This window comes from Polypterus senegalus, chromosome 8 (genome assembly GCF_016835505.1).
Source record: "Polypterus senegalus isolate Bchr_013 chromosome 8, ASM1683550v1, whole genome shotgun sequence".
NCBI classification, from domain to species: Eukaryota; Metazoa; Chordata; class Cladistia; order Polypteriformes; family Polypteridae; genus Polypterus; species Polypterus senegalus.
This window is the reverse complement of record NC_053161.1, coordinates 99,848,507-99,867,556: the sequence shown is the minus strand read 5'-3', so window position 1 is coordinate 99,867,556 and position 19,050 is coordinate 99,848,507. Positions and strand designations below refer to the sequence as shown.

General features: G+C 38.4%; 2 protein-coding genes across 2 annotated transcripts in view; one reads left to right on the top strand and one right to left on the bottom strand.

Annotated features, from left to right (window-relative positions):
• Positions 1 to 15,701, bottom strand: part of cdnf (cerebral dopamine neurotrophic factor) — a 37,453-nt gene extending 21,752 nt beyond the window's left edge. The window contains exon 1 of the mRNA XM_039760533.1: positions 15,482 to 15,701. Coding sequence (XP_039616467.1) covers positions 15,482 to 15,560 — 79 coding nt within the window. The 5' untranslated portion in view covers positions 15,561 to 15,701. The remainder of the gene's footprint in view (positions 1 to 15,481) is intronic.
• Positions 15,702 to 15,865: 164 nt separating this feature from the next.
• Positions 15,866 to 19,050, top strand: part of hspa14 (heat shock protein 14) — a 41,284-nt gene continuing 38,099 nt past the window's right edge. Inside the window, exons 1-3 of the mRNA XM_039761486.1 lie at positions 15,866 to 15,957; positions 17,787 to 17,867; positions 18,895 to 18,977. Coding sequence (XP_039617420.1) covers positions 15,901 to 15,957; positions 17,787 to 17,867; positions 18,895 to 18,977 — 221 coding nt within the window. The 5' untranslated portion in view covers positions 15,866 to 15,900. The remainder of the gene's footprint in view (positions 15,958 to 17,786; positions 17,868 to 18,894; positions 18,978 to 19,050) is intronic.

The window sequence follows — 19,050 nt, the reverse complement described above, 5'->3', positions numbered from 1 at the left end:
AAATGTTCTCTGGGCATGTGAGTACAATAGCTGAGTAAGCAGAGGCACATATGTGGTACCATGAGGAAGAACTGGGGGAAGATTAGTGAGGTAGGCTATCAGTCGAGTTAAATGAGATTGTCTGTTTTGATGCCTCACATTTCATGCTTTTCATCCTTTCTCATTTTAATCTAGGCAGTTGCCACAAGCCTTCCCTGGTCATATAGTTGTTATTTTCTATTCCTTATTCTCATTCCTATAGTGCTGCACCTAGCCATTTTATTACTGATGTCTTGCATCTCCGCCAGCTGACCAAAATACTCTGCAGCCACTTGTGATTTTAGGGAGGATGTGAATCCTCCATCTACTGATAAGATCTACTGCATAACATCTTCTACGGCAGTGCATTATGACAATAATAATAATAATAAACTTTGTCACATTTAAGTACTGTAGAATGACTAGATGTGGCTGGTCGGACTTTTCACACTGGAGTCTCCAGTGGAACTCCTAGCTGGAGTTTTGTCTGCCTCTCCTCCCTAGTAACCTGCCATCAGACTCCGTCTTTTACCATTACAACTAGTAGAAAAATAAAAATTGTGCATTGGTAATAGTACTTTAAATTATGCTTTACTGTTAGGCAGTTGTCTGTTTTTCTTTCTTTCCTTTTTGCTTATTTGCTTGTCTATTTTTATTTATCTTTTTTCTTTATAATTTGCACTCTCCTATTTCTTGTAAAGCACTTTGAAGTACACTTATTTTGCGAAAATGTGCAATATAAATAAATGTTGCTGTTGCTGCACTGAACCAGCAGTCACACTGGAAGAAGAAAAACAATGTATGCATGCTTTGCAATAGCATCATGAATTTTAGAATGTTGTTATTGATTCTGTTAAAGAAGTGTATTTTGGCTATTTTAAAGGATTTCCAGGTGCTATTTATTCACAGTTAAGTCCACAACAGTTGAAATTATTTATAGTATGTAGAAATTTAACTTTCAGTTCATCTCATGGAAATGTGCCAAGCCAACAAAATGTCCTAAAAAGAGACTAAATACAGAAAGCATGCCATGTACATGTAAAGGATGGGAGTATCCAAAGATATGAAGCATAGCCAAAAATTAGTAGTAGTTGAGCTAAAAAGACTTTCATTTTGTAAGAAAAACCATACCTCTTTGTAAGGTTTGGCAGGAAAGAAGAAGTTTATATTTGCTAAATTATATTGTTTAAAAAACTGCTATTTTAGCAAATGCTGAAAACATTGCTGTTTTAAATTAATGTCTTTAAATACACACCACTTCACAACATGCAAATAACACTGTTCCTATTTCATTTATTCTCTAATTGTCTTCCATGTCAAGGTGTTTTTTGGGAATATTTAAATCTAAACTTTTTAAACCATATAATTTTAATAGGCCCATACTATTTCTAACTATGTAATAATATAAGCAAGTTTTTTTTTTTCATGGAGTAATAATTATTTTTAATTTGAATTCTCCTCAATGCAAACAGAATTCTCTTTCTTAGCTTAAACAATGAAGATGAAATAATAATAAACATGGTGACCAGTAGGGGGCATTGCAGCACCCCAAATCCCAAGTCCTGGGTTCAAATAAAATGGGTTTATTAGCAAAAGTACCTTACGATAAGGGTCTTATATGTTGGCTTTTTACCAATATTCTCTTTTTCTGATTTTCTCTCTTGTTCCTCCACTCCTCTCAGACAACTGTTGTCCAATTCTCTCCTGACTCTGACTTGCCTGGATGATGTCGAGTGTCTTCCTTTATCTTAGACCTGGGAGTACTTCTAGAGCAAGGCCCGAAGAAAGTGAGCGGAAGTCCACAAAAGTAGGGATCACAGACCTGCACAGCAACATCTGGTGGCACCCCCAGAGTCCAACAAGACTGCTCCATGGGACTATAGATCCCAACATGCCTTGTGGATGTCCATACAGGTAGCACTGCTCAGGGATGCTGCCACACAATGTTTTGGGGGATCATTTAACTGTGACCATTTGTCTCACCTGGTTCCTCTATCACAGTGGCCTTCCGGCCAGCTATTATTCCTTGATCTGACCGTGCAAGGACTCCAGTATGCCCAGCTCCAAACTGGAATCTTTTGCCACCTTCCTGGCTAGGGTAGGAACTTTTGGTCTTTCTTCCTGAGGAAATTCAAAAGGGCTGGAATTCCATCCAGGTAAGGGACCTTGCCTCATCCTGGCCACGATGCCAGCCAAGGTGCATTGTCCTTTACAACATGTACATTTACATTGATATGATTATCACCTCTTGCCAGAAACATTATTTAACTCTGGGGCATATGACTGAAAAGTGTAATTCACAAACGTGCAAATGTAGAGTGAGGCATTCCAAGCGGCAGTCCCCACCTAGACAAACCAACAAGTATGAAATGAAAAAATTACTCTGATCTTCTCTATCACAAATAGTGTAAAGACTGTGAATGACTATGTGACATTTTTTCAATAATTTTTATCTAGCTGTTTACAGAACAGAGAGCAATTCAGACTTTGGCAGCACCATTTAATTATTTCAATAACAGCGGCATGACATGACAGGATTTTTGAAGTAAAAAGGATATACCGTGGAGGTCAAAGGTTAGTGCAGAAAGTTATAAGCACTGTGGTGAAGCACACAGCTGGTCTTCTTTTAAAACGTCAAAGTCTCAGAAATAGTTTTTTCCCCCAGAAACAACATGGATAAGCTGTTTTACAATATGTGTGCAATCTCAAGATGCTAATTAATACTCAATAACACTCTTGCTTTGAAAAGTTACTGTAATTGATATGGTTTAAGCTTTTAGTGTTCACATTTGGTCTCCTGTCCCTTGAAGCCCATTCTAAACTTCAAGGACGTAGTATTCTTTTAATTTACAAAGAAATAATCCTCTTTAATAAAACCTCTGTGTATGTCCAGGTGTCCGTGTGTGTGTGTGTCTTCTCGTGAAGTGTGCATGTGCATGTGCAGTCTCTTCCTGTGCATTCCCTGTGCCGAGAGAGAGACAGACACACACACAGGCGCGCAAGAGACAGACGCACACACAGGCGCGTGCTAGACAGACACACACACAAAGACAGACACACACACACAAAGACAAATTAACAGGCGTGTGAGAGACAGACAGGAGCCCGCGAGACAGACACACACACACAGGCACGGGCCAGACACACACACAGAGGCGCGTGTGAGACAGACACACACACAGGAAACCCCTGTGTGCATCCAGGTGTCCGTGTGTGTGTCTTCTGGTGAAGTGTGCATGCGCGGGGCCACACGGCACGTGTTCAGTCTCTACCTGTGCATTCCCTGTGCCGAGAGAGAGGCAGACACACACACAGGCGCGCAAGAGACAGACGCAAACACAGGCGTGCGCGAGACAGACAAACACACACAGGCGCGCACGAGACAGACACACACACAAAGACATACACACAGGTGCGTGAGAGACAGACAGACACACACATACAGGCGCCCGTGAGACAGACACACACACAGAGGCGCACGCGAGACAGACACACACACAGGAAACCCCTGTGTGCATCCAGGTGTCCGTGTGTGTGTCTTCTGTTGAAGTGTGCATGCGCGGGGCCACACAGCACGTGTTCAGTCTCTTCCTGTGTATTCCCTGTGCAGAGAGAGAGAGACAGACACACACACAGGCGCACGCGAGACACACACACACAGGCGCACGCAAGACAGACACACACACAGGCGCAAGAGAGAGACACACACACACAGGCGTGAGAGAGACACACACAGGCGTGCACGAGAGACAGACAGACAGACACACCCACACACACAGACACAAAGGTGCGCGCTTAAGAGAGACACACATGCGAAATACAGACACACACACAAGCAGGCCCACGAGAGAGAGACACACACACACAGGCGCGCGCGTTCATTGTTGCAATGTAACTTTTCTTGGTTGTTTATTAAATTACGGATTTTTCAAATGTTAATTTTTTTCCCTGTGCTTAAAACTCATTAAAAAAAAGTGTTTTTAGCGAGCGGGTCGTAAGGCTATAGCACAAACTCTTGCAGTGTTAGTTTTCTCTGTTGTTCACGGTTTTCTTAGTGTTATTCAATGTTTTTAGATTTAGTTTACTATTACGCTGTGCATTCAATGGTATAATCTATACTAATAAAAGGCAAAGCCCTCACTGACTGACTGCCTGACTGACTCACTGACTGACTCACTGACTCATCACTAATTCTCCAATTTCCCGTGTAGGCAGAAGGCTGAAATTTGGCAGGCTCATTCCTTACAGCTTCCTTACAAAAGTTGGGCAGGTTTCATTTCGAAATTCTATACATAATGGTCATAACTAGAAGCTATTTTTCCCCATATACTGTAATGTAGTTGAGCTCGAAAGCCGTGGGGGGCGGAGTTTCGTGTGACATCATCACGCCTCTCACGTAATTACTCATTATGTAGAAAACCAGGAAGAGCTACAAAAAGCGCTGAAGAAAACATGCATTATATAATTAAGAAGGCAGCGAAACAATTAGAAGCAAGCGAGTGACATATAAAACCATATTCAGCGGCTCACGTGAACTGACGCAGTGCGCAGACAAAAACCAACAGTTCCAAAGAGTGCTGAACAAAAACCGAATTACACTGCTACGCTCAAATAGACAAACCACACGCCGTGGCACAGTAGTAGAGCTTTCGCCTCTAGCGCTAAGGTTCGATTTCCGAGCAAGGATGCACTAAGTATGTACACGCGCTTCTCGATTCATTTTACCTTCGCATCCCCTTGGTTTGAGACGTATGAAAAAATATGCGGTTAACGCAGAAAGACAGATCACCAATTGAAGCTTCATGAATAATGGATACTTTATTCGCGATCAATGATTGTTTTGGTAAAGCCATACTCAGTGTATTCATTAGATGAACGGTAAAAAAGTAAGAGCGAGGGGAGGGTAACTTATTGAGGCACACAGGCAAAACCACAATAGCACGCGGGCTCGATGTACTGTAGTGCGTCAACTCGATCTGAATTGCGCGATCACATTCGAAAAATATTTCTTTTCAAGTTCTATTTAGTCCATATGTGTCAAACTCAAGGCCCACGGGCCACATCCGCCCGGCGTAATTATATCGCCCGCAAGATCATTTTATATACTGTATTATTGTTATTAATGGCCCGGGGATATGAAGCGCTGGTAACACAATAAACTACAGATCCCTTCAGCTGCCTTGCCGAACACTTACTGCGTTAATCAAGTCTAGCTTATGATGCTGCAAGTTATTGCGAAGCTAGCCCACATGATGCCGAAGAGAAAAGGTGATTCTGAACATAGAGCCTTTAAAAACCGATGGGAGGCTGAGTATATGTTTACTGACATTGCCGGTAAACCCGTGTGTCTCATTTGTGGAGCTAATGTGGCTGTAATTACAGAATTTAATCTAAGATGGCACTATGAGACAAAACATCAAGATAACCTGAAAGACCTGAATGCAATGCACAAGATACAGAAAGCAGAAGAGTTAAAGAAGAATCTGACACTTCAGCAGACGTTTTACCGTGCAAAATCACAAAGTGATTTCAAGTGAAGCTACTTTTATGGGAGGCACAAATGCACTAGTGCAACTTGCCCCACTTTCCCTGTTGCCAAGTAATGTTGAACCAAGTCGGCACAACGGTGTTCCCAAATCGCACTTTGCTGATAAACTGAACTCACTGCGCACTGAGTTCGCACGGCGCTTTGGTGACTTTGAAGAACAAAAAAAGAATTTTGAGTTGTTTCGCAACCCATTTGCCGTCGATGTGGAAACTGCACCTGTGCAGATTCAGATGGAGGTGATTGAGCTGCAGTGTAATGGCACACTGAAGGCAAAGTACGATACTGCACAGCCCGCACAGTTTATTCAGTCCATTCCCGCACAAATGCTCCAGCTCCGTCTACATGTGGCTCAAACCTTGTGCATGTTTGGTAGCACATATCTGTGTGAGAAGCTCTTCTCAGTGATGAAGACTAACAAAACAGCACACAGGAGTCGCCTCACCGATGAGCACCTGCAGTCCATCCTGAGAATCTCCACAACACAGAACCTCACACCAAACATAAACGAACTTGTTGCCAAAAAAAGATGCCAGGCGTCCAGCTCTCATAAAACGACATATGAGCAAAGACAACTGAATGATTTGATTTGTTACTGCTGAAAAGAACAGATTTTATTTATATTTCCAGGGTTTTGTTATGCACCATGTTCATATTTGAATTTGTATAATTTTGACAGGATATATTTTTATGGAGAGCAAAATCTTTTGGGATATTTAAAATTTAAGTTTATTTTCTATATAAAATTACATAAGAGTAAAGAAATTTGAATGTTTGTTCTTTTAACGTTTACTTTGTTTCTAACTTGTATAATTTAGACAGGATATATTTTTATGGAGAGCAAAATATTATGGGCACATGAGCAGGTAGTGCATTCAGGACGAGAAATCAGCAGACTAGCATGACGGATGGAGCGCAATGGACATCCTTCTCCTCTCCTCCCGTTCCACCCTCCGCACCTGAGCGCCACATGGACGATTGTGTGTTGGTTCGTTCCGTGCATTGGTTAAAACCCAATGAAGGAGGCAGTCTTTAAAAACCAATAAGCCCTGTGTCTCTGTTTCATTACCGTCTCACCTGCTTCACCAATGCAGGCCCTACAACAGTCGAGACGCTCTCTCGGCAGCTGACCTTCTCTGTGCCTGACCGGTTTACACAGAGGCACCACATGACCAGGCGGTGTGTATGCTTCGAGAACGAGGGTGGACGCGACAGGACTCTAAGAAGAGGCATGTTTGTCACGGATGTAAATCGCTGTATGCAGCGTGTAAAACACTGTATTGTATGTTGCCCTCTCCAGAGTTGCATCTTTTCATTCACCTACAGTTGTATACACAACGAAGTGAGCAGTCTTTAAAAACCCAATTTTTCGGTTACAACGCACGACTGAGTGCACCATAGCAAACTGTTTTACACGCTACATACAGCAATTCACATCCACAACAAACATGCGTCTTCTTAGATGCTCCTGCACTTTGTACACACCCCCCTCCCACCTCGCTGCTACCGTGGTCCGGTGTCTTGGTGGATTATATATAGAAAGGCAGCCAAAATCGCACAGAGCAATGAAAAGTCTACATGAGTCACAGCTGCATCTGGACTGTACAAAGATGACAACGACTCGAGTGACGAGTTGGAGGTGGGCACATGAGCAGGCAGTGCATACTGGACAAGAAATCAGCAGACTAGCATGACGGAGGGAGCGAGTGGACGTCCTTCTCCTCTCCTCCCGTTCCACCCTCCACGCCTGAGCAGCGCACAGACGATTGTGTGTTGGTTCGTTCCGTGCATTGTAACAATGTTGCTTTTCTTGCTAATTTATTACAATACCGATTTTTCAAATGTTACTTTTCTCCCTGTGCTTAAAAATTATTTAAAAAACCGACCTGATAATGCGGCGTATGGTACGCCGCGGGTTGGCTAGTTAACTATATTTGTGCTTAAAAACTTAAAAAAAATGTATATTTACATACAGTTCATACGGTGTGGAACGAAATCATTTTATTTACATACAATCCTATGGGAGAAATTACTTCGGTTCACAACCAAATCGGGTTACAACCAGTTTTGTAACGCATTATGGTTGTGAACCGAGGTTCCACTGTATTACTGTCAGACAAAATTACAGGCATTTTACGGAAATACAAACCAGTATTACTGAGAGATAAAATTAAAGGCACACAATACAGTGACGCATGTTACAGCCACATACAAGGTCCCTTGCCATTTAATATAGACTGTTCCTACTAATGTTTATGCACTACTGTTCTAGTGCCCGTTATTGTAACGGGCTTAATGTCTAGTATATTAATATTGATATGTACAACAAATATGGAGAAATGCTTGTCACACACGTGCAAGTAGGAGGAAGCTGTATGGACCAAGTGAGGGTAATTCCACACCAGGCCAGGGGGTGTCGGGGTGCACTAAATCTTCTTCTGTTACCTCTACAGACCAAACAGGGGAAAACCTATCTGTCACTTCCCTAAAGACGTCACTTCTGGTTCTGGCGCCTAGAAGAATGTCACTTCCGGTTACAACGTCAGAAGGAGGTGACTTTCAGTTCCCTTACATCACTTCCACTCTTGGCATTTAAAGCCGCCATCTTAACCACTATTCATCACTTCTTGTTTGGACTCCATCAAAGACATTACTGTCTTATTCTCAAAGCCCATCGCAGCCAGGGATAATATACGGGTGGCTGCCCCTAACCTTTTTAAGTGTGTCGAGTCTGATCTTTTCACAGCTTTTGATTTGAAAAACACTGAAATTATTCTTTAAAAGAATAATCAGAAGTAATTCATATTGTAACAGAAGCACGATTTGTGATATTAGGCAGGGCCAGATGATTACTGCATGTATAAGAAGGTAAAGGCATGGAGTACAGTAGAACTTTATTTTAATGATGTCAGAATGGCACAATTTTGTGTAGTTTTTGTTAGAAACGGTGGCCATTTCAGCACTGGTTTCTCAAGGCAGTGGGCAAATAGCATATGGTTAGACGATCATTGTGGATCTAATGGTCACCAGCATTGATACGTGTGAAGTCAAAGTCTATTGAAGGATATTGTACACACTACTCACTGCCTTTGGATAAATTTAACAAAACAAACCATGTATCCATCTGTTATCTTTAGCTACAAACAAATTCCCACAGTCTGCTTTCAAAATTATTGCTTGTGTTTTTACTAGTTGATTTTTGTTTTTGTGTTTTGTACTTTTGGCCATTCTTTCTGTTCTGTGCTTTTGGCAAACAAACCTTAGTCTGTTCCTGGCTATTCCTTATGATTTTCCCTGTGGTAATTTTCCTGGTCGACAAACTACAGTACTTTTAAGCACATTATTTTTCCTCCAGTGCTCGTAATATATAACTTTGTCTGCAGCTTGACAACATTAATGATGCCTCATTTAAAACGAGGGAAAATAAAATAAAAAATGGGCCTGACAAGTATTGTGCATAATGGCCTTTGTGAAAGCCTGTAGTCCAATGCTCAAGTGTTGCAGTATTTAACCTTTTGCCTGCTTTTTTGGATTTCATATTCTTTCCCCCTGCCTATGTGTTGACCTCCCACTTGTATTGACCATCTAAAATACTATTTTGGATTGTTTTTTAAACCAGGTCTACTGCATGCTCATCCACATCTGCACTCACACATCTTTCCCATCACTGCTCTTTCAACATATTACAGAAGCTGCTATCATGAGATCCCACTGGGTGAGTGACCACTTCTAAAGACGTTTTTTATAGTCACATGCCTTACTGTGCAGCATATTTCAAAAACCTCCCCATAAAACACGTTTTTTATCAGTGACTTCTGTAGCTCACAAGTTCATACTAGAACAGATTTGAAAAATGAGTGAATAACATTTATTTATATAGCACATTTTCATACAAAAAAATGTAGCTCAAATTGCTTTACAAAATAAAGAATAGAAAAATAAAAGACACAGTAAGAAAATAAATTAAGTCAACATTAATTAACATAGAATAAGAGTAAGGTCCGATGGCCAGGGTGGACAGAAAAAAAAACTCCAGACGGCTGGAGAAAAAAATAAAACCTGCAGGGATTCCAGACCATGAGACCGCCCAGTCCCCTCTGGGCAAAATGAATGATTTAATTGAATATGTTAAACAGTCATTTAGTACAACATGTTCAATGTATCAAAGAACATGCAAAAATGATAATTATTTATCAATGTATTTAAACTCATCAAGAGTTAGTATGTAAAATAAGGATACTGTTAACAAATGAACAAAATCAAATGATACAATAAGATCTCAGAAGTTGTGACATTAATTTTGTTTCCTGACTTCATGATTCTTTACCTAGCTGTCTATCCCCAAACACTGCCCTACTCTTTTGAAATGTTATTTATTCATTATTTGAAATATTCATTTTTCAAAATAAACCTTCATTTTTGTTTTGAGCAGAGTGTTAATTGTAAATTGAAATTATCAATGAATTGAGTAGTACTCATTTTGTTAAATTTGCCTATTACATTTTGCTTTGCTTTATTAATTAATAATAATCTGAAATTTAAAGTATGTTTTTTTCTCTAGTCCACATCACATCGCCACTATGCCCCAACAATAAAATCCCTCCATTTTACGACTATAATTAGTTTGAGTAGTACCACACTACTGCAAATACTCCTGACTTATCACCAAGTTTCTGGCTCATTAATGAAAATATGGTAAAGTGTATTGTATTCCTAGCCCTGTAATCGTAAGGTAAATGTCTCTATTAAACAAATTCATTACCACATAAGGGAAATTATTTATTTCTTAAATTAATCATGGCAGTTGCCACAACAATTGCCATGTATACCTTACCATCATTTCTATATGTTAATGTGTAATTTATATCAGGGTATAAGTGCAATCTTTTTCTGGCCACTCTTGAAATCTCTAATCTTTTTCTTAAACAACAAAGAAGAGAATCTTAACCTTGTTACAGAGCACCCCCTGTAGAAATATTCGAAAATAATTTGATATATTATGCCTTTTATTTTTATATCAAAATGATGAGAAAAGTTAACAGACAAAAAGAAAAAACACAAAAGGGGTGCTAGGTACCCGCTATAAAAGTGCAGCAGCCCACTTGCTTACCCACGCTCATTAAAAACCCCTCAGCTTTTTACCTTACTTTCTCTAAATTAGCTTCTTCAACCAACATGGAATTTTCATTTTTCCCTCATAAATGAAGTTCACAGACTCTACTCCTAGAGGTTATTTTAATTCTACCGGCGAGATTACCTCCATTGATCCCCACAAATACCCAAAAGGGACAAATGACAAAGGCACAGGCTGAGGAGCTACTGCTCCTTCGTGGCACTCCTGTCAAGCTAGAATATGGGAAATTCCACTCCCTGCCTGGACACATTCCACATTCTGATAAACACCACATTTGAGTGCTCCCCATTGCAATAATTCCTGAATCGGATTCTGCGTTATCGGGGTTAGACATTTCTGCACTGGCATGTCTTTTGTTTTTTTGTAGCTAACACATGCAAGGATCCAGCATACTTTTCAGGAGGGACAAACATAGTAGATGTTACACATACGTACTGTACATGTCTCCTTTAAATATAATTTTTTCGTTTAATTTGTAACAAATGTTGTACCTATCAGAGTTTATGAAATGACAATGGGAATTTCCAGATTTTCTCAGCTACAATATCTGCCTTATAACACAGCAAAGACTGTGACTAGGGTCTTTGGTTACATTAAAATGTCTGAATTCACTGTATAGCATAACCTCCTTGGGATCTTAGTAGTTAAAACACGTCTCACTTTCAATAAAGGAGTAGGGGCCTGAGGCACTGGCTTTAGTCCCTAGCCCTCCATTAAATCAAATGAAAGATGAAGACAAAATAATGAAACATGAAAGAGGTTTAATTTAAATCATGCTAAAATGATCTATGCTCTGCACAACCCAAATGTTTCCATTATAAGTTCAAAGATGACTACAGTAATAATATACAGCACAACCCTGGATTTCCATTAACACTTTACAAGACTAAATTGGCATAATTGTTAGATTGAAAAATACATGCAATCTTCGGTTTTAAAAGTTAATTTAACAATAAGTGACCATATAAAAAAGTGTACAAAATACGATTAAAATGTTTCAATTTTACTTTGTTAATAATTGTGTTCTGCAAGAATTTGTAAGAACAAAGTGTCTTGCTTTATTGTAAATGTTGCTAGTGCGATTATTATATTTTGAAATATACAGCATGATTAGCATTCAGCGGGTTAGAAAATGGATGAATGGGATATTATATTTAAAGAAAGAATCAAAAACAAGATGTTTGAATTTGTAACTTGCCAGTCAAGAATGCAAGAACGAATCATCCTGTGCAAACCGATTTATGTAATTGAATGAACAGTTAACCCCTGAAGCTATGCTGCACAGAAGCACCAACTCCATCATACAGATCTGGGGTTTGCTTCTTCACAATAGGTCAAGGGAAAAAAGACATTTGTGCATTTTCAGCTAATGACATTCTCTGACATACAGTAACTAAAAAACAAACATGCTCAGCTAAATTCTGTGGCAGGAATATTATTTAATTTGTTTCTGTTTGTACCTACATAAACAGAATGGAAACTTCATGGTTTATAGCTGCCTTGCGCCCTGTGTGAGCTGGGATTGGCTCCAGCAGACCCCGTGACCCTGTAGTTAGGATATAGAGGGTTGGATAATGGATGGATGGTTTATAGCATTCAGTGAGGCAGTAGCTGGCAGTGAAGAAATTGGCCTGTAGACCTCAAGGCTGTCAGTTCAACTTCTGCTACTAACTCAATGTATGATCCAAAGAAAATTGCTTAAATTACTGGTAAATCCTTTGTAAAAAAAAAATAAGTGAACACAATTCACCATAGCTGTACACTTGTAAAGTACATTGTTTACTACAAAAAACACTGTGTAAAATAAATAAAGGAAAAACCACAACTTAATTTTTTCATGTTGCTAGTCATATAGTCACACAAGTAGTAATCATATTGGGTCACTTGCAGTGTGCCCAAGATTCTGTCAAACTACAACCATATACTGTAAATAACCATACCATAAAACCCTAGAACCATGAAATAAATGAGTGTTAATTGCTGTGCTTTAGGGGTATCATCCCCAAGTCAAAGTCCCACTGACAGGAATGAATGACTAGTAAGACAATGCAGTTTCAATGGCATGTCTAATACTTTATTAAATGGGAAACTGCTCTGGTTCTAACAAGACATTACAATATTTTTGAGGCCATGTTTATATGGACAAGCTTCAATAGCAAAAATTCAAATATGCATATTCTGGCTATTAATGTACTCCGTAAATCTACATAAACTTGACTAAATGGTGTAAAAATGTAAAATAATGGCCATTAATTGCTTAGGTACATTGAGCCAGAATAATGTATATTTCTTGTATCATCAATTTATATTTTTAATTTTACTTGTAACAGTAACTCAGTACTTTAACAGTACTGGCAGAATTACAGTAAATGTAAACTTTGAGTTTTTAAATGTAAAGAACCATCCAATGGACCGACTCTAAACAAAATGATAACCAGCACAGTAAGTATGGGTGTCCTGTCTAGGGGCAACATTAATACATAACTGACACAAAGCTATCATGATTTTTATTTGACATAACACTATCAGTAGAGACGCTGCCTAAGTTTTTAAGGTAGAAAGGGAGAACAGCCAGACATTGCAATGTTCAGTAAATCAAATCTAAGCTGAAAAATACAAAATTACTTTCTGTTTTCATGTTCTGTTAACCATCCTTTATATTTTTTTCAGCTTCTTCATTGACCTCTATAAACAATGAAGCTATTATTCTGGTTTTAGAGATCAAGGATTTATTTTGTCCTTTTTCTTATTTTTATTTCTTATATTTTATTTTCAAAAACCAGAACATCACAATTGCAAGATACCCAATCAAACAAATAATAGATAGATAGATAGATAGATAGATACTTTATTAATCTCAAGGGGAAATTCACAAATAATATAAAAATGGTGTAAAATAATAATATACCACATACTGTACAACCATTTACTTCAAAATCAATATAGAAAAAAACAAAGGAAAAATAGAACTACAAAGAAAAAGCAAAACAAGATTTAACTTCCCCACCCAAATCATATTGCTTGTCTGATTTAGAAATCAGAAATGCATCCTCTCACAGACCCGTTTTTATTTTGGCCAAAAGTATGTGGACACCCCTCCAAATGACTAACATCAGGTGTTTCAGTCACTTTCACTGTTAAAAAGTATATAAAACCAAGCACATAGCCATGCAATCCCCATTGACAAACACAGGCAGTAGAATGGGTCTGTACTCAGTCTGTTCTGGTCAACTGTAAGTGCTATTAATTTGAAGTGGAAGCATCTAGGCACAACACCTCAGCCTTTTTATTTTCAATTTAGCACTTAAATGTGATGAGATAGAAAACATTAAACTTTTATGGTTTCCATGAGTGCAAATAAAAATAACCTCATAACTAATATTTTATCAGCTTCATTTTGCATGCCTATGAGCTGAACCATTAACTGCCTACTACCAGATTATATTTATTAGGGACAGACCTTCAGAAAAGTGAATTATGTTTCTCTTGTGGGGCAAAGAAAAACTTGAAAAATGTAATGAAGTATCATAAAATGTAAGTCTTTTTAAGTGAGGTTGGCTTCTATATTTACAATGACAAAGCTAAAGAGAACAAGAGCGGCAGAGTGGCGGAGTGGTAGCACTGCTGCCTTGCAGAGAGCAGGGTTTGTGTCCCAGGTCCTCCCTATGTGGAGTTTGCATGTTCTCCCCAAGTTTGTGTGGGTCTACTCTGGGTGCTCCGGTTTCCTCCCACAGTCCAAAGACATGAAAGTTAGGTGGGTGGGCGATACTAAAAAACTGCCCTTAGTTTGTGGTTGGGGTGTGTGTGTGTTTGGTCGCCTTTTCCAGAGTTTGTTCCTGTTTTGCCCCCATGACAGCTGGGGCAGGCTCCAGCAACCCTGTTCCCGGCAAAGCAATTTAGAAAATGTCAGACTGATAGATACAGGAATCAAATGTAAAGTTGTATATTGTATTTTATTTTACAGCAATACATTGTGTTTTGGCGCACTGACCGGGATTTGTGACTGCCTTGCGCCCTGTATTGGCTGGGATTGGCTCCAGCAGACCCCCGTGGCCTTGTGTTAGGATATAGCCGGTTGGTTAATGACTGGCTGATACTTTGTTTTTCAAAGATGTCAGATAGTGATTATAGTGCCTTGTTCGGATTGTTCTGTACACAACTGCTGTCACTGACATGATCAGTCAGATTGTTGCTGCCTCTGTGTGATTCATTTATCTTGAATCTGGCATCACAAGCAATGGCTATTTTATTCACCTTACTTAATAAAGGATATTAATCAAAAGCTTTGGCAAAAGACTGTGGTTCATTTATTCTAACAAATCTACTGCAGCTATATGGTTACCTTTGTCAGTCAAACTTACATGTAAATGTGTTATTTTGTTGACGATACGTTTGATTTCTAAAGCCTGAAAATAAATTATGCAACACGTGTAAAGTATTTTTTATTTAATTTGCATATGTTTTTGAACCCCAAAACATTTCATTATAATGAAAAATATATACATTTTATATTCCTAATGATTAAATATCCAGATCATGCAGACTTGTCATATTTTCAATTAATTTCTTTAAGCCTGTCTACTTGTTGTAAATCTCATTGGAAATACTGCTTCTTTCGGTTATAGATTCGCATCTAGAATCTGAAATGAGACTCCAGCCGTTACAACAGAACCCACACAATTTCATGCTCCTATTTGATTTGCATGCTGCAAACGGTTTCCACAGTTAGTAGAAAATGTTGCTATTTTTACACACAGAAAAAGCAGCATGCCTTATCTTCTCACCTTCACATCCCCCCGTATAAACTATATCGGGTACTATGAGGCTATACGCTAACACCAAAACAACGTTTGCTGTCCACATATCTTCTTTTTTGTTTCTGCGCCTATAAAAATAAATAGTAAACTACACGGCTGATCAAATGTGACGTTTCATTTCTCGTTCAACCTTGCCATTGGTGGCTTTAAGACTGTTGGCGTATTCGGAATTCCTACCTTTCTTGCATCAAGCCATTGAAAGCTTTTGATTGGTTATATTAGCATATTTTCCGCCCATATTGAGTCAGTGCGCTTGCGCAAATTTATTTCGCCTATAATTGGACAGCAATCGTCACAGTGTACAATATGATTGGTTAATTTGTAGCACCCTTGTGCCCATTGGCGTTTTGTTAACCCCTCCTACGGACATTCTACACAGTACAGGCATGGCTGCTATTGGAGTGCATCTGGGATACACATGTGCCTGTGTAGCAGTTTTTAAGGTCGGATTTTTTAAAGAATATTTATTGCTGATCATATAATATCATGGCGTGTTTTATTTGTCCAGTTTGAGATGCGTGATATTGGATCTGCTGCGTGTTTTAAAGCGACCAGATTAAAGATGAATGGAAATGACTGGTTGTGTGATTCTAACAGTGTTTCGTGTCTTCCTACCGGCGCGATTTGATATCACTAGACTTTACACGGTTGACAGGTGAAGCGGGTAGTTTTGGGTTTTTGGTCTAGTAAACTCTCACGCGTGTTTTTTGTTAAGATATGCTTGCAGTGTAGTCAGTCTAACTCTCTTAGACCTGAACATGGTCGCAGGGGTCTGCTGGAGCCTACCCCATCTAGCACAGGACGCAAGGCAGGGAACAAACCTTGGACAAGGCGCCGGTCCATCGCAGTACACACACTTACACACACGAAGCATACACAGTGGCCATTTTAGGATCGCAAGTTCACCTAACCTTTATGTCTTTGAAATTCTTGAGTATTCTCTATAAATGCCTTCGTAATAGGGATTTGTTGCTCGCGCTAAAACATGTTATAGCTTAAATTTTGTCTGTGACCTCCGATATTGCATAGGGAAAGATATCATTGCCATAAAACCGAGGTAAATTACATCATTTTTGTTATTCACCTGAAGGTGTATATCGTTTCATCTTCAGGATCCTCGTCATACAATACTGGGTTCTAACAGGCTGGCGATTATCCAGGTTCTCAGTGCCTGGATAGTTTGCTTTTTCATATTAGGTACGCTCATTTTAGTGGGGTCAGTACAGAAAATTTGCCAGGTTTTTAGTACACAGTCGTGTTCTATGCAAAGAGAGAAAGGGCACTTTTAATATCTCAAGGAAATATGCAGCTATTCTATAGTCGAGCTTTACCTGATGCAGTATACCAGTTACAGCCTCCTCGTTCTTCTTCTTCATCCTTTCCCACTTCTATATGGGGTCGATGAGCTTGATCATCTTTCTTGCATAAAGGCCTGTGATAAGTTATTGGACGAAGCAGAATTTGGATAAGGACAGTCGTAAATTTCACTGTGTAATAATGTATATATTCTAATGGGTTTAATTTTATCACTTTTTTAAGAAAATCTGACACACTTCTAGAAGACTATTAATTGCCAAAATATAGATCACTTCAAGTTGCAGAGATAATTTGTTTGTTATACGTTAAGTGTTTTATTTGATGCATTGTATCTTTTCATTGATGTAATTGCACACTAATGAATTTCATGCTCTTTTCTTTGTAGTTTAAGTGAAAAAATACAATATCCCTAAAAAGATGTGCATCATAAACTTTATATATGTATATATATTATATATAATAATAATAATAATTAATAAAATATATATATATTTAAACTTACTGCTAGTTTGTGGTTATCATTCTGTTTGCATCTTTTGTTGCTTGAGGCATGGTGGCCTTATTAAGGTTGGCACTGTTCCCTCACAGCTGATTACATTTATGGCCACAATAATCAGTCCAACATTTTTGGCAGACACTCCCCTAGCTCTTTTTGACACTTTAAACACAATTGCACCATTATAAGCCACTGAAAACTAGTTTCTTTTCTCCTTCCTCATTGACTTTAATGTATTTTGTGGAGTTTAGTGAAGTTCCCGAACATTCCTGTGATTTTTGGTGAAGTGAATTCCACAGAGTTCGCTTATCACTAGTGTTCACAATGTAATAAATTTCAGGATGTTCTTAATAGTTTAAAGTAAGCAATGAACCAAATTAGTAAATAATTCACAGCTGTAAACCCTTTTTACATTAAAAATGTTAATATTATTTTTACTTTGTGTCTAACCTCTTCCAGGATGGCAGAGCGGATGTTGTTGCAAATGACTCTGGCGATCGTGTTACACCTGCTGTTGTTGCATTCAGAGAAAAGGAAAAGGTATGTTTTAAATAGATGTTTTTTATTGTTGCTTGACTTATCACTTAAAAAAAGATTTATCATTATGTATGATTTAATTATTGCACTTGAATTATTTGCATTAGTTTATTTGTTAAGGCATACAGTCAGTCTTTCAGGCCACTAAGAAATGAGAAAGGTGTTTTCCATCTGTACCTTCTGATGTACAGTATGCCACAGTAGCCAAAGTCCTAAGTCATTTTCTAGTGATTCCCATGCAAGACTGAAATGCTAAGATTTAATGGGTGCTGCTAGGAAAGACTCCAGCTCCGCCTAAACTGAACTGGAAAAGCATTGTCAAAAATGAATGGACTGATATTTCATATCTTTAATGTGTCATTTTAGGTTATGAGCAGTCTCTTAGCCACCAGCATGGTTTGTTTCAGGAGTACAGTTTTTGTTGTGTTAATGGAAAATTGAGAATAGAAGAGAACATAAGGCATACCTTTGAAAAATTCTAGGGTTGCTTTAAATGCATTAGAATTTAAGCCAAAATGCTAGCATAACTTTCACTCTGTAGTGTATGGACTATATGATACAACACAGCTGTACCAGAACACTCAACATATGGAGCATCTCACAGATTTTGTGCATACATGGAGAAAATTAATTAGAGGTTAAAACGTTCAGTTATAAATTTCAACCATACATAGCTACTGTGTGTTAATCACTTTCTGAAACAGAACAAAATCACTATAAATCTGCTTTCTTGAGTGTTTTCCCAGTAAATTTGAAATACCAGAGGCCTCATCTGGAAAAAAAAAAAATCATCAGTGTAGGTTAACCTTAATTCTTCTTTGGGATGTGCTTCAACTGTTATTATGATGAAGCTTTCAGAAGTGTAAACCATTAAAACAAATTACTTCTGTAATCTCTGTTAGATGTGTTTGGGAAGTGCAACATTAAATTTGCAAGAATGGCTTTCACAATTTTTTTTGCGGGGGAATTTAAAATTGATTATTCTCATTATTAAAGCTACACTTTGCTTTAAATTATGTTTCGTTCTTAGATTGTTGGATTGACAGCAAAACAAGGAAGAATAAGAAATGCCACAAACACAGTGGTTAAAGTAAAGCAGATCCTTGGAAGAAGGTAACTTATAAACCTGGAAGGAGTATTTTGTGTGTGTGTCTGTGTAAATATATATAAATGTGTGTGTATATGT